This window comes from Ambystoma mexicanum, chromosome 6q, assembly GCF_040938575.1.
Source record: "Ambystoma mexicanum isolate Mex_15411 chromosome 6q, UKY_AmexF1_1, whole genome shotgun sequence".
Taxonomy (NCBI): Eukaryota; Metazoa; Chordata; class Amphibia; order Caudata; family Ambystomatidae; genus Ambystoma; species Ambystoma mexicanum.
The window spans coordinates 1184034688-1184051160 of NC_090937.1; the positions used below are offsets into that span (position 1 = coordinate 1184034688).

The 16473-nt window shown below is 47.0% G+C and overlaps 1 protein-coding gene across 8 annotated transcripts in view; it reads right to left on the bottom strand.

Annotated features, from left to right (window-relative positions):
* The window catches only part of TBC1D1 (TBC1 domain family member 1), a 1823125-nt gene that overhangs the window by 470382 nt on the left and 1336270 nt on the right, over positions 1 to 16473 (bottom strand). For all 8 annotated transcript variants that reach the window (XM_069631813.1, XM_069631816.1, XM_069631814.1 and 5 more), the window contains one exon: positions 12230 to 12391. In XM_069631813.1, coding sequence (XP_069487914.1) covers positions 12230 to 12391 — 162 coding nt within the window. The remainder of the gene's footprint in view (positions 1 to 12229; positions 12392 to 16473) is intronic.

Consider the following 16473-nt stretch of genomic DNA (forward strand, 5'->3'; position numbering starts at 1 on the left):
ATAACTGATTCATATGTTCACCTGTAGAACTAGTACTGAATGTCTCTGAAAATAAACTGATCAGATCATAGGCCTCTATGAACACAAAGTAAATCTGAGCCATGCAGACGCTCAGCTGTTCAATCCCACATTTGAGATTGCCGTCAAAAAGAGGTCGGATTTGCCTGTGCAGTGCAATCAAAGAAATTATAAATTACTCACTGTAGTGACTAACGTACTCCTAGTCCAGAGTCTGCTTTCCTCCAGACTGCATGAGACGTCCCTCGCTAGGGACGGGTAACAGAACCTTTTTCACCAGAAAAATCATCTTCCCCTATAAATTTAGATGGGCACGGGGAGTCGGGGGCTGTGGGGTGTACACTTTCATCTTGTTCCGTGGGATCTGCAATGCATCGCCTAATGAGCCCCAGACATGAGGCAAACTGGGGTCATCTCCTGTTGGTACTGGTGGTGAAGAGGTCCACCTGAGGATGACCCCACCTGGTGAAGATCCCCTGAAGGGTTTCCTCGTTCAACTCCCACTTTTAGTTGTCCGTTTCCCAGCCTGCTGAGCCATTCTGCATCTAGGTTAGACTCCACAGGAAGGTGGATTGCTGACAAGTGAATTTTGTTCACCAGAGCCCACTCCCAAAGGTCAATCGACAGCCCGCAGACGGGAGGGCACCTGCCCCCGCCTTGCTTGTTGATGTAATTCATGCAGGTGGAACTGTATGCTTGAATGCAGATCGATTTTCCGCTGATCATGGGGAGAAAGGCTTTGAGCACACGCCAAATAGCCATCATCTCGAGCCAGTTGATGTGCTTCAGCTGTTCCTGACTAGACCACACTCCATGACATTGTGACTGTCCAGGGCTGATCTGTGGTAATGCTGACTAAAGGTGCAGGCTGCCGAAATGGCCTGCCTACCCGCAGGTTGGTGTATGTGCCCCACCAGACTAGCTCCTGGTGGAGATGTTGTGGTATGCTGACCGGCTCCACCTGAGAGCCCTTCTCCTGATTCCAGGAAGCTGAGAAATGAAACTGCAGCCTCCTCATTTTGAGCCTATGTGGCACTGTGAGGAGACATGCCACCATGACTCCCAACAGGTGTTGGTACCACAATGCCGAGGTCGCTGTACTTCTGAGGAAATGCCCCATGGCCCTCTTGATAGCTGTGATCTTTTCCGCTGAGGGGAAAAATCATGTCGGTCCTCGTGTCCCATACAAGACCTAGGAAGGTCAGTGTCTGCACGGGCAGTAACTGACTATCTGAGATTGATAGAAAATCCCAGATTGTATAGTGTGTCCATGAGGGCAGAGGCCATGTGCTGTACTGCCTCCGGGGATCACACCCTCACTAGCCAGTTGTCGAGGTATGGATAAATGTGGTGGCCCTGCGCCCTGAGTAGAGCTGCCACTGCGTTCATTAATCTTGTAAAGACCCTCAATGCTGAATTAAGTGCAAAGGGTAGAAATCTGTATTGAAAGTGAAAACCCATGATCCTGAACCGCAGGACAACCAATGGGGTTCCCAAATTGGGACGTGCAGGTAAGCATCCTTCAGATCCAGGGAGCACATCCGGTCTCCTACACACAAGGTCTCTGCAATGAAGGCTGTGGTAACCATTTTGAACTTTTGGAGGGGAAGGAAAAGGTTCAAGAAAGAAAGGTCCAACACAACTCTCCCGCTAGCCTGGTTATTTGTGTGTAAGGCGAACATGTGTGAATAGAAGCCCTCGCCTCGCTGTGAGACTGGGGCTTCCTCCACCACCTGGCTTGCTGTACCAATCTGCAGGAGGGGAGGAATTGGTAGTAGGAAGCCCATGGACACCACAGAGGATCCACGGGTCCATGAACCTTATCCACCGGAGACTTGTGGTTCCGGATGGAGCAGTCACAACTTTTTTCCCGCTGAAGCGGTTGCAGAGGACTGGAAAAAACCCTTGTTAGCAGCGTTGTGCTGCTTGCGTCTGTGCTGGCTTGGGGATCCGATTGTCTGGACCGTCTCTCCTGGAAGCCCCTAAAGCCTCTGAAGGCCCGACCCTTTGTCCGATCGCTGGTGCGTTTGGCTGTAGGTCTTGGGTGTGGACTTAGAATAGACAAAGATTTTCTTGTCGAGTTCCTCATCTGCTGTTGAATGGAACAAGTCGCTCAGTCGAAGGGCAGGTCAAGTATGCGCTCCTGCTCATCTGAGTTGAATTTTGTTGCATTGAGCCAAGCAGTTCTTCTCATGTCAGTGGCAACACATATGGCTCGGCCTGAGGTGTCAATGTGGGCCACAGTGGATTCCATTATATCCTGGGCCACAATTGTGGCCAACGCCATTCCGGCCTTGAACCATGCCTGGCTGTGCGCAGGGAGCTCCGGAAGGAAGTCTGCGATCTCCCGCCACAGCTTCTGATTGATGCTACTAGCATGGCTTCAGTGTTGGCCTGACGCAGGTGGAGCGTGGCATTAAAGTAAATCTTTTTTCCGAACGCTTACAAAAGCTTCCTCCTTGCCAATAGTGCAAACACGGATGACGCTGAGGAAGACTGGTATGGAATATAGTGTTTCCGCTACTATAACCGAGGCGTGCAGCTGGGAACAGAATCCCTCTCCGTCTGCTTGTACTTAGTGTTGAGACGCTTGTTGGTAGGCTGGGTCGAGTGTGGCTTGACTCAGTCCTTTTTGGCAAGGCTTTGACATCCTTCTGAAGTGGGATTCCAGTTCTAGTAGGAGAACGTAGCCCAAGTACCTCAGCCAGGACCCCTGCCCTGGGTTGTTCCACCTGTGGCTGCGCGATGTCTAGGTACTCAGACAGACCCACCAGCCTCTCATGGAATGCTTTGGCCGACGATGGGGTGTCCGGATGTTCCTCCTCGTCTGTGTCTGCCATTGTGTCCTGCAGATCTGGGGGAGCAGGAGGATTGCTGGGCGTGGGCAGCTGTGGCATGCTGTATGTCAGTTTGAGGGGCTGATGGGGGATAGAGGGGCCTGAGCTGGTGGCTGAGCTGCCATGATTGGCGCAGGCATGGGAGCCAAGGGCTACACTGAACGCAGGGCCTGTACCCCAGTGGGATCTTGTGGCTGTACCGGAGGGCACATGTCCTTGATTACGTCCCCGAGGATGATACCCATCTGTGGTGATATCATGACGGTGAGTATCTTCTCAAAGAACCTATCCTCGCAAGCAAGAGGGGCGCCTAATAGGGTAGGGGCGTTTGCAGGTGTCAGGCCGGGCCCCGAGGCTGCAGTGTCCTAGGCGTTCCCTGTCTCGCGAAGCTGGGGGATGCATACCTTCCCTAAGAAGTGGAGGGATAGGAGGTGGACCAGGTGACAGGCGTTGTTGAATCTTATCTGGAAGCGTGTTCCCCTGCCTGATGGCCCAGCGGAAAGGGTGCCGTGTGAGCCACCATTTTGTCTGGCCCAGTGGCCATTTTGTCTTGCTCCGCGCCATGTGCCTGAGGTGTGGTAATTGCTAAACTGTGTCTGGTCTCTACCTGCACACTGAAAAGCAAAGGTTGCGACTTGGAAGGTGGAGAGCCCTCGGTCATGGTGCCGGTAGTGCTGCACACAGGCCCCCCCTCGGACATGGGTCTGGAACTAGGGCGAAGCCCCTCGGGTCGGGACCCGGTAATTGAGCAAGGGCACCCCCTCCAACCCTAACCCCAACCCTAACCCTAACCCTAACCAAACCCTAACCGAAATCAACTAAATATATTCAATAAAGTGCATTTTGATGGAAATGACTTTCAATGAATACATTTCTTTGGATTTCAATTCGATGAATTCATTTTCGATGGATAGTCCAGATACCACGTTGCATGTGGTACAACCGTCCCAGTCATAGCCGGGGCCAAGGCACTGGAGATAGAGTGCATGAGGGTCAGATGTGGGGAAGGGACCCTTGCAGGCTGGACATCTGCTGAAACCCGCTGTCGTCGACATGTGCTGGGGAGAAGCGTGGCACCAGAGGACAGAGCAGTACCGGACAATTGGAAGAAAAAAGAAAAAGAGAATAACTTCTTCTGGGGAAGAGCGCGTGGAATTACAGTGCCGGAGATCTAACTCAGGACCGCTGGTGAAAGCGGTCCGTTCCCGTCAGCATGTAAAAGAGGACTGGGGATTGGCACCGGTGGGCGGAGACAGGAGAGTGCATGCTCCCAGGGCCGCACAAATCTAAATTTAAAGGGGGAAGATAATTTTTCTGGTGAAAAAGGTTCGGTTTCCCATCCCTAGCGAGGGACGTCCCATACAGTATAGAGGAAAGGGGACGGGACGTAGGAGTATCAGAGGGATCAAAATAGAAATGTGATAATCAAGATGAAAAAGGAGTACCTGGACATCAAGAATCACACACATGCAGGCTCACTCTCAATTTGGGAGTCAATCAAGATGTTACAAGTGTTCTGCAAAACTAACTTCACTGTGAGATGCAAATTGACTTTCTTTCCATCGTGTACGATTTATGCTTTAAATTTCTTTTAGGATGTATAATAATGCTGCTTTAGAGACACAAACATACAGCCCATTGTCACATAAGTATGTTTGAATGAGACCAGCTGGCCTGGGGAATCAAAAGTATCCCCTGGTAACTGCAGGTTTCACGCTTACCAGGTTCTTGTGGGATGCAAGGAGCTAAAGAAAAAGCAATTTCTGCCCCGGGACTTTCATAGGGGAAATGCAATTTCAACTCGGTGGCCAATTACGACTACCAAACCTGCAGTTTTTCTTTGTACAGGAAGGGGGAAAAAGACAATATGCACTTTTTAACTTTTCTATACCCCGCCTCAAGCAGAAGTGATTCAGAAAAGCTCCACCGTGCAATTAATAATTTGTCAGTGTCACTGTGCATGACGATCACAAATCACAGATTCTATGGTACAAGAAAAATGCATGTGAACATTTCAGAATGCACCCTGAGGATTTAATTTGCAGCATGCTTTTGTGATGGATGATGTGTAAGAGATGACAGGTAACTCGAAAGCGACTGAATTCTTTAGTCCTGTGCAAACTACCGTCAATCATGTACTTGGAGGATGGGACGGATGGATACACCAGCAAGAGCGGTCTTATGGGAAATTAACTGGTCCCAGTTATATAGCAGGTTCAAATTGAGCACTTTGTCATATAGTAACATTACTAGAGAGATATAGATTTTAAGGAAATTGCCCTCACAGAGAGGAAGCAGTCTGCATCAGAAATATCAAAGCTGCGTGCAGCTTTGAGTCATTAAGTCGTCTTCATTCCACAATGCAATAGAAAGGTTGGTGCAATAGGTAGCTGAAGGCTACGGAGTCCCAATTGTGAACGAGGCAGTGTCCCCATGCGCACAAGGATGAATGGCGTCCTGGGAAGGCATTAAAAAAGCCATTTCATACCTTTCTCTATTTGGATTCGTTGCAGGCCAATTGCCAAGTGTTAAATGAACTAACTTGCTATTGCGCAGGCTGGGGTATAGAGTGTTACATTAGTTCTCGACTACATCCTCCTCTTTTTGGATGGTGGTAGGTGCTTGTCTATTCACTCAACTTTATCTCCAAGCTGCTTTCATGTCATCGCCCATGTCCTTCTCATTTATGCAGGTACCTGTATGGGCCTTTGGGGAATGGTTGTGGAGATGCCCCATTTGTGCCACTCCCATGCCCTCTCGAGTCCCCCAGGTTTCTTAAAAAGAATGTTATTGGGGCTTCCCTTGTATCAGTACTGTTCCCTGCATGTACCTATTTGCACTGGTTTAAGAACAGCACGATCTGTGCTTGTCAATATACAAATTCACATCTGTCTGGAGAATAAAAGGGAGAGTCAAGAGGCACATCGCCAGGTGTATAGGCCATGGATAGCACTGAATTAAAGAGAGTTTACTTGTCCGTAATGGAACCAAATCTGAAACCCTAGCACTTGAAAAGGACAGGCTTGGTGGAGCTCCTTTCTGATTAGTTCACAAAATTAAATTCTCTGGTAATAGTATAGAAAAGAAAAAACAAGGGTGTTCTAATTGATGCAGAACTTCATTTGTACCCCGAAATGCAATGGAATCACATTGTCAAATGACAGGTTGAAGAGTTCAGCGAGGTGAGAAGCCACTAAAAGGGCAATAGGCTCGACTAGGTGGGGAGCAAGAGTATCTGATGGTGTGTGACTAAAGTGGGAGATCGGGGCAGAGGATGATGGTATAGTAGGCTAGGCGCAGTGTAGCAGAAGGGATGGTGAGAAAGGTCTAGAGAGTCTAATTTTTACAGTATTCAACAAGGTAATTAGCTACAAGAGTGAAATTGATAGTCATAGGTTTAGGAGGAGCGAGGAGTGCGCTTAGGGTGTTCTGTAGCCGGCGAAGATGGTTGGAGTGATAGTCAATGATGGGGAGGTAGAAATCCGTTTTTACTCTATCAAGAGAGAACTTGCGAAAGTTCAGGGCAGAGAGGTATAGTTGCAGGTCCTCACGCAAGTAGGTGGGCCTCCAATTGCACAGAGGCCAACTGCTGAGACTTAAGGGTGAACGTTGGCAGTGGAAATTGAGAAGACTGAGTCATATAGTAGGGATTGGAAGCTGAAGAAGGCAGTGCTAGTGGAAGAGGCATCATGTATCAAGGCGGAGACTGAACTGTAGGTCTGAGAGAAAGTGAGGAATGGCAGAAGGTTTCAATTTCCTTTTAGTAATAGGTGAGGCAAGTGGTAAGAAGAGGTCAGAAGGTCGAAAGGATAAGGTGGTGGAAACAATGGAGTGATTAGATGGGGATGGTGGGACAGTAGTATTAGTGGCTGAGTGAGAGGTTGAGATGAAAATCAGATCCAAAGAGTTACCCCCGCTGTGGATAGTTTGATGAATCTGATGTCATCACTCCTTTCCTGAAGGTAGCCTCTCATGTGGCCAGGGGACAGCAGCCGCTACCTGACCCTTACCCTGGGGTGGCTATGCGATGGAGGGACACATGAGGGGAGGTGACAGTTAGGGGGAGGGACAGGCATCAGATGAGACATGGTATCCCCCCCTTTCCCTTTTAGGGATATCCTGTCAATTTCTCATGCCTTGCTGGCTTACTGTGATAATCCCCTTCAACAACACGTAAAGCCTGCTGACCGTATCCTTCAATATTCTGTAGCAAACAGCTTGACAGAGCTGGGAAAGAGGACTGCCCAGATGCAGATTACTAGGCTGAATGAGAAGGAGCAGTCTAGTGCTTGGAGGAAGCTGATTGGCTCTGAGCAACTCCCTTCCTTGAAGCAGGAGTTCAAAAATGGAACAGCTGAGAGCAACAGGGAGATCCGACCGGTTAGTCACTGCCAGGAAAGCTAAGCTGTCAGGTGGACAGGCGAGCAAGGAGACGCGAAGAGAACTGCGGAGAAGACTTCCCAGTTCGGGCCAGTAATCCAAGAGACGGTGAGAGAGGCAGAGAGGTGCATAAAGAAAAGGGGAGGGAGCATTTGGACTGGAGATGCATTCCCACAGGCAGGAGAGATGCCGTAGCGGGACACGAGACAAAAGAGGAGCTTTGCGCCGGCAATGGAAGCCAGAGTGATGCGCAGACCTCCACCAGCCACAGAGATGCACTTTCGAAGCAGAGAGAGAGAGCGGAAGCCAAGAAGGAACCGAGTGGGTTCGGGAAAGCCATGGGAGCCATCCTAAAGTCGGTGATCCCACAGTGGAAGAGAGCTAGAGAAGGCATTCCCTAATTGGAACAGAGGTAACATTTCCTACGGATTACATCACAAACGGATTGCCAAGGTCCCAGTATTTGGGGAAAAGCATAGGTCCTCAGATCATGAAAGTAGATGAACATACTCGTGTATGAACCTAGCAGGAGAATACACCAGGTGTTAGCGAGTCTGGGACCTGCACCCAAATTGCGTAAATGAACTATACGAGAGAACCTGCCAGGAGAGAATGCCAGATGTTTTGCAAGTCTGGGACCCGCACCCAAGTTGTGCTACCTTGTAAAGAGAATCCCAAGGGATACTCATGCCCTTTGGATTTGGAATTGCATCTGTGGTATTTTGAAAAGAGAATCCCCAATGAAGATTCATGCCCTTAGGATATTGAATTGCATTGAATGTGGAAAAGACCTGGGGAAGGTAGTCATTTCACCTGGACTGGACTGCAACACCAATAGGCGGGTGTTATCATCTTGGGTTATAAAGTACTTGGTTATTCTTTTCAACGTTTTATTTTGGTGGAGAGAAACCCGGGGAGGGGCGCCATTTCCTGGAACTGTGAACATTATCCATTTGGAACTTGTGTCAGAGTTATACCTTTTTGTTGAACTTGAACATTTGTGCACTTTCCAAGCCAAAGACAATACCCTTCACAACTTAGAGTTACTTTTAGAATGAGGCGACCCGGATAGGATTTCAGACACATTACATTTTTGCTTTGACATATTGACACAGGATAGACCCTTAGATTTGGTTGAGGTAGGGAAATACCTCCTAGATTAGGGACAGTGAGGCATTTTCCAACCACTATCATTTAATAAAAGTCTTTAACTACAACCAAAAGTCCTCTGTGTCTGCATCTAACTCCTGGTCCCTCACAGTAGGCAGGTTATGGATAGAGTGCAGAGCATGGTTACAAAGAAAAGACTGAAGTTCAGACTTCTGAGAAGTGGTTGATGAGGGAAGGCTAAATTCACTAAAGAGAATAATGTGATGTTTTTGGAAACCGCATCAAGGAGTTGCTCAAGTTCATCAAAGAATGGTCCAGTAGGACCAGGAGGCTGATAGATGGAGATGATTTTAACAGAGTTAGGCCGAGCAATAATAGAGATGGTGAATTCAAAAGAAGTAGGAGAGGACGTAGCATTGGAGATGTGTGGCATTGAGGCGGGACAAGAGTAGGGGCTCAACGTCTCCACCTCTGTGAGTCAGACGAGGAGAGGGAATGAAGGATAGTTTGGCATCATGTAGGGCCGCCAGAGTGTCAGTGTCAGATGGGGAAATCTGGGTCTCAGTGATAGCAAGGAGGTCTAGGGGAGGAGAACTGGCATCAAAGTAGTCTGTGATGAAGGAAATGTTTTCTTTTGCATACAGACGGAGCATTCCAGATTGCAATGTTCAGTTGATACGGTAAGTAAGAGTAGAGAAGTGGAGTCTAAGAGGAAGAGAGGCATGGTGGAAAAGTATTAGGAGAGGTATGTTAGCTCATCAGCTTTGTTTCTTGAAAGAAGGAGGTGCAAGAGGGATGGAGTAATGGGAGTTTTATGATAGGCTTACGAAGGACGTTGTAGCATGATTGGAGAACACGTAGGAAGAGCAAAGGGAGAGTAGGATTGAATGAATAATAGGCGAGTACCGCAGAGTGGAGGAACAGCATAGTAATTAGCAAGCTAGGGGTACTCACAGGTACAGCAGGGAGGAAGCCAAAGCAAAAGGCTCATAGGTGAAGAGGCAAAAAGGCTGGTTAATGGCAGGTCTTCACCCGTCACTGTTCCGTCCTTAACTTGGACGCTGTGTGGGTTCCCACTACATAACGGTCAATAATCTTCAGCCAACCAACTCATATATGATCAACTGCCAGGAACATGGAGAGTGACCATTTGTAATGTGTTCCACGCAATTGACGTACCTGACTGCAGATGTTCGTGAATGTCTGTGCATTCCCATTACAATTTGTGTTAGCTTGGTACTGCTATTCAGGTTCACTGGTACCTCATCTGCTTGTATGTTGACAATTACTGAAACAATAGGATGGCATAGCGCTCCACTGATTAAGGGAACTAGCAGCCAATGTTACAACTGTGAATCTGAATGTCACAAATACTAATCTCTGGAAAAGACTGACCAAATGGTTAAGTTGGACAATAGAATAGTTCTGTAAATATCAATTAAATATAAAAACGTTATTCACAAATTTCTTCTGCTTTTATAGTGAAAAAGATTTCTTGAACTGATAAAAACAAACATTTTAACCTATGCAAAATAATGCATTAATCTCATGTTTCTTTTCTCAGCAAAACATTTATGAATTAAAAGGAATTAACCATGCATGTAGAAACTGAATGGAAAGACCGACACGCGTTTCATGACTTGGACAATGTACAACCATTATTTCACTTCTTCAAAGCCTGGTAAACAGATGGGAAGCATGTCCAATAAGGTGATACAGGAATAGAGCGTTTGGCACACGCTCCAAGGGCTGGAATAAACTGCCTGGGGCCCGAGTTAAAGGCCTGAGCGGAAGTCTGTTGGCATGGGGGCTAATTTTGCATTTTCTTTCTTTCAACGGGTCGCCTTGCAGCATCCAGTTCACGGAAAGAAGACTGTACAAAGATGGCCGCCATTAAATGAGAAGGTGGGGCTCCATTCAGAGCCTCTCTTCCATTTCCATGGCGGCCAAACTGGGAAGAGTGGAAGGAGGGGCAGCACTCGCCGCTGCTGCATTGAGGTAGGTGGGGAGGGGGGAGGATTGAAAACAATGAACATAGGGTGGGTGGAAAGATGGCAGGTGGGCAATTCCTGACCTCCTGATTGGCTGGCTCATCACCGCAGGGTGCTAATAGAAAATACCAATCCAACTGAAGTAAAGGATGTTAGGGGTATAGTTAGGAGGGCATGGAGAGAGTGGATATGGAGGGTTAGATACAGGGGATAAAGGTTAGGCACAGAAAGGTGGATGGAATCCGAGGAGGTATTAATTTTATCGGGCTCCTGGTTACAACCCTGTCCTCACCAGGTAGGTTAACAATAAATAAGACAAAATGAACAGGGTCTTAGATACCTAAAACACACATTCCAATCTTGGATTAAACAATTTCCACAGTATTTATTGGTTATTCACAAGTTTTACTGTACATCACAGCATAGATGCTCAATACGTATATATACAAAATATTCAAAAGATACAATTAGTGCAAATCCAACGTCATTGTCTTTGATCATTTGATTAAATGACAAGTACATACCCTGGGAGCCTAAAAGGATCGCATGAGTAACAATTTAAACAAACAGTACATAGTGCATAATTGCAACAAAATAAAACCAGTGTGAGATGGACACAGACTCAAAGTCAAATGGTCAACACAACTGTGTTTCGGACTTAAAGAGCTGAATTGTCGATGTTCTTAAGTGGGCCTTCATCAGGGCGGGATAGGTGAAGTTGGAGCTTCCTGCAGGCTCGTAATGCATTAGTACCACAGTGAGGGGTGGCAGACTGTCTGGACTATTCAATAGATACTTGACCATTACTTAATGTGTACCCAGTGGGGACAATACAATCTAATTAGAATGAACCAAATCCGAATGAATGGTTGGATCTAACTTCGCTCGCAGGCTGCCTGAGTCTCTAGCGACCTGCAGCTCCTTTCTAACACTTGCGCTAGGTGTGATCCGGGGACGCACCGTTTCGATTTACGGACGCATTACAGTCCACGAGCCGTAATCCAACCATTCATTCGGATTTGATTTGTATTTGGTTCATTCTAATTAGATCCCCACCTCCCTTGCCACCTTCTCCTCAGAAATACAGATTTGGGAGTCCTGATGGCGACACATTCAGTATCTGAGGGAACTCTGGAGATTTTGCAGTGGGCCTCTGTAGAATAGGTTCTTGCGTGGGTAACCCTGGAATTTTTTGTAAAGCTTTCAATGTGTTATGTCTCACTCTTAGAAAATGTTTTATGAGATTTTTTTGCTGATGTTTAACCCTGTATAGGACAAATGTGATTTAAAATTCACTATTTGAACCCGTCTGTATAAATTATCTTGGGTGGATAACCCCCTCGCCCCCTCAACCCCTGCATCCACTACCCGACCTTTAACCCCACCCCTTTTGGTTACTAGCCCACAGCGTGGCCATCTGGGACCTGGGGCATTGTCGAGAGGCACCAGATGAAAGTAAACTGAATTTTAAGAGAAAAAACCTTTTCTGTTTCGGCTTTCCTGAGATTCTAAATAAGGCCCTTCTTCAGCAGATGCATATGTTACATTATTTTGATTTATAATGCGCCCTGCTGCCATTTGCAAAGCCTCTCGGCGCTCACATGAAATGTTGCAGGGCAAACTGAAAATGTGTCAACTAAATTCATACAATGGTTTAAGTCCAACATATCTAATTAATTAAAAGAGCACACATTCAAAACGAAAATCGGTGTGCATTTGAGCATTGCCTCACAATGTATAAAACAAAAGCATATCAGAATAGCAAAATGCAATTGATCCAAATAGCATGTATTACAATGCATGCAGTCAGGAAGAGTGATCTACGATTAACAACTAGGGAGCTAGCAGAGCACGGATGTGTAATAAATAAAACACTTCCAGGGTCTTGCGTACCTTTCGCAACAGCATTATGAATCTTTTCCATGTCAAACTTTGTCTTTGATCTTCCGGGCATACCCAACATCTTCTCCCATACCAATGTCACATCTTTTAGACACAAAGTGATTTCTTCATAATCCAGTTTCAGGCGTTTGTTCAACAAATCATTTTCAGACGCTGGAAAACAATTCCGGAACATAAAAATTGAACCATAGGACCATTACGTTCATTGTACACATGAATGGCAAGGAAAAAACACAAATCTGAAGGGAATCCCTGCTTGATTGCAGGAAGTAAGGGATGGGCCCGAGATCTAGAATGCAAACACTACACCCTCTGCGAACCCACTCTAGACATCACGCACTGTAATACTGGGAAGTATTGTTGATCTGCCAACCAAAAACATTAAAAGCACATAGAGCAAAGGCTTCAGGCACACTGATTCAATGAGGATGTTGCTTGCAGCTCTTAAAAAATTAAGTCAATAAACAGTGTTTTGTGTTCATCCACTTTTAGTAGGCAGATAAGGAATACGTTACCTACCTGCAACTCCTGTTCTCCAGCATTAGTATCTTTCATAGAGTCACATGCTGTGAATAGATTACAAAGCAGAACCATATAACCATATGACTATAAATGGCAGAGGCAAGCTCCTTGTAGCAAACACTAACCACAAGAGACACTTACTGTACGCAAACAAGTAACATAGAACTATCTGGTGGACTCTGGACTTTGCCGCAGAATCCCTGTCAAAGTAGCAGAATCTAGTAAACGTGTGTACCGACCGACCTCCAAGTCAATGCCTTGCAGATGTCCGTACGGGAATCCCAGAGAGTAATGCTGTGGTGGCCACTACTGCTCTGGTTGAATGAGCACCAGGTCTGCCACGGAGAGGCCCGACAGCTTGCTGATTACACAACGAAATGCATGAAGAAATCCATCTGGTTTTGAGAGTGCCCTGCCAATACCAGTGGGGTAAAACATTACAAAACGCTGAAAGGTCTTTCTCAATGGCTTGATGCGAGTGACATAGTATTTCAAAGCTCGTACCATGTCCAAGGAGTGCAATGAACGATCTGCTGGAGAAACTTGCGACCCATAGAATACAGGCAACACCACTGGTTCATTCAGATGGAACGAGGGAGGCACCTTGGGCACAAAGGTTGGATTAGTGCGTAGAACAACCTTGAATTTGGGGAATGTCAGGTAGGGTGTCTTGCAGGAAAAGGCTTTTATCTCGCTAAACCTACATGCAGATGTAATGTCAATTAGAAACGCAGTCTTCCAAGGGAGAAACTTGAGGGAGACCTTATGCATGGGCTAGAAGGGCGGTCTCATAAGGCTGGATAGGACCACATTTAGTTCCCACACCAGCGCTGGATGGTTAGTGGGAGGAAAGGAATAAAAGAGGCCCTTTGTGAACTTCTTCACCAGTCTGAGACCAAAGAGAAGATATGGCAGAAAAACGGGTGTAATGCGATATTGCTTCAAGATGTACCTTAAGAGGGGAGTGCCCCAAACTGGCCTGCGTTAGAGATCAACGGCAAAGCAGGACGTCTTTCGTCTGATTGGTAGAGTGGTCTGGACTCTTGAAATCACATCAAATAGTAAAATGCCTCCATTTGCTCTTATAGTAGGTGAGCGTAGAAGTGGCGCGGGCTCGCGCTAGAATGCTATGGCAGTCTTGCAGTTGTGGAATTGAGCCAAATTCTAGGAGAACAGGAGCCATGCCGTCAGTTAAGAGAGGCTGGGTTGTGATGGAGAATTGCTCCATTGCCCCTGGACAGCGGATCGTGCAAAGGATTCAGTCTCATCAGGGATGCGGCGGAGAGTGCAAGGAGATTGGAGTACCAGAACTGTCCCGGTCAAGCAGGTGCTACTAAGTTCAGTCTGCACCGATGTTGTCTGAAAAACACTAATCACTAGTCCTACCAGTGCAATCGGGGGGGGAAAAGTGTAGATGAACTGCCCCTCACATGGGAATGTGAAGGCATTGCCCAAGTTCTCGGGATGTGGGAACCTGTTGGCGAAAGCTCTGCACCTCTTGTTCTCGTAGATGGAAAACATGTCTATTTCTGGTGTTCCCCGACAGCAAAACTCTGACAAACATCAACCTCCTGAATCTCGCACTCGTGGCAAGTGCAGAGTTCCCTGCTGAGGGAATACACCATGGCATATTGAACCACTGGAAGGTTAATGGGAATGAGGAAAATCTGATGCAGTAGTGCTCAGTGCAGCAGGGCTTGTCCCTCTGCTGACAGGGAGGGAGATCTTGTTCCACCATGCTTGCGTATGTAGAACATTGTGGTAGTGTTGTCTGTAAAGAACCGGACCACCCGACTACTGACTCTTGGAAGGAGGGGCTTGTGTGCCTAAACAAAAAGGTGCATAGCTCTAGGTGATTGATATGCTCCGCTTTCTCCTCATCTGTCCAGAGGTCTCTGGCATGTAGGTGCCCTGAATGCGGCACCCATCCCTCCAGAGCAGTATCCATCGAGACTGTTCCCTAATGAGGGGATAGCAGAAAGGAGGCTCCCTGAACGAGATGCGCTGCAACTGACGACCAATGCAGCGCCTTCCTGAAGTGTTGCATGATCGTGTCGTCCCACAAGCCCAACATCTGCATCCAACGTGCATCGAGGGACTCCGGCAGGGGTCGCATGCAAAGCCTGTAGGGCTGTAGCAGGGGGGATGCAAGAGGACATCAGGCTCAGCAGGGCTTTGTAGCTGCGGACAGAGACTGCTGGTAGTGTGGACGGTTTAGGTCTATTTGACCTTTTCCAATTTGACCACATTTTTTGTGTTTTTTTTGTTAAAAAATTCAGGAGGAGACCCCCCACCCCATGCTTCCCCCCCACCGTAACCTATTTCCTTAACCCATCCCACATATATATTTCATTTCAATTGACCGAAATTCCCCCAAAAACAGAAAATAAATGCGGTCAAATTGAAAAGGTCAATTTGGTTTGCAATCAAGTATGCTAATACCTTGTGTGGTTTTAGGTGTATTTGACCAAAAAAAAAATTGACCTTTTCCAATTTGACCGAAATTCTTTTGTTTGTTTTTTTTCTTTGAAAATGCGTGGGGAGACCCCATGCCCCCACCTTAACATTTTCCCTTAGCTAACCCCACATATATATTTAATTTAAATTGGCCAAAATACAAAAACAAAAATTCGGTCAAATTGAAAAGGTAAATTCGGTTTGCGATCAAGTATGTGAATACTCTGGACAGCTGCTGCACCTTGGCGAGGAGGGCTCAAGCCCTTTCTTGTGATGGGGTTGCTGTGCAAGAGCGTGTTGAGGCAGGCTCCCAGGTAAGGAGCTTGTTGAGCTGGTATGAGAAGACTTTGGATAATAGATCAAAAAGCCTAGGGATTGTAAGCACTGAATCGTATGTGCTCTGTTGCGCTCCGCCATGGCGTACAATGGTGTTCTCACCAGCCGGTTGTCTAGGTAAGGGTAAACATGAATGCCCGTCCAGCGTAAATGTGCCACCACTGGGGCTAGGCACTTGGTGGAAACTCACAGAGCTGACCGCAGGCCGAAGGTTAGTGCTTAGAACTGATAGTGGCAGCCTGCCATGACAAAGCGCAGGTAGCGTTTTTGGTGAACAGAGTCCAAAGTATCCGTCTTCTAAAGCTAGAGATGCTACAAAATCCCTTTGCTGTAGTTGCACTAGAACCTGCTGCAGCGTAACCATCCTTAACGTCTGGGCCTTTAGAAACTTCTTTGGCATACGAAGATCTAAAATGGGTCACCAACCTCTTGATTTCTTTTATTACCAGGAAGAATCTGGAGTAGACCATGTTTCCCCATTGTGCGTCGGCACATTTTCTATGGTTCCCTTTGCTTCAATAAGTGGTCTAGTCGTTACTATCAAACGATTGAGTTTTTCCACTGGCGGAATGATAGGATGTTGTTCCAGCGTATGGCCCTGCCAGATGAGGAATAGCGCTCATTCATCAGTGGTGATGTTCTACGATGTTCTTCGACTCCTGGATGAAACGTGACAGTCTTCTCCCCACTGGAGTGGGGAAGTGGAAGGGCGTGACCTGGTCTGGTTCAGGGTTGTTTAGCAGATTGGCCCCTTGCTTTCGAGGAGCTGCAGCGGCGTTGGTTACCCCTGTATGCTTCGGACCTGTTACTATAGGGGTCAATGCTGGAATAGGAATGTGTCTTGTAGGAAGGCGACAGAGAAGGGCCGATAGTCCTGTGAAGTTATTGTGAAAGGAGGCTTCCCTGAATTAAAGGACTGG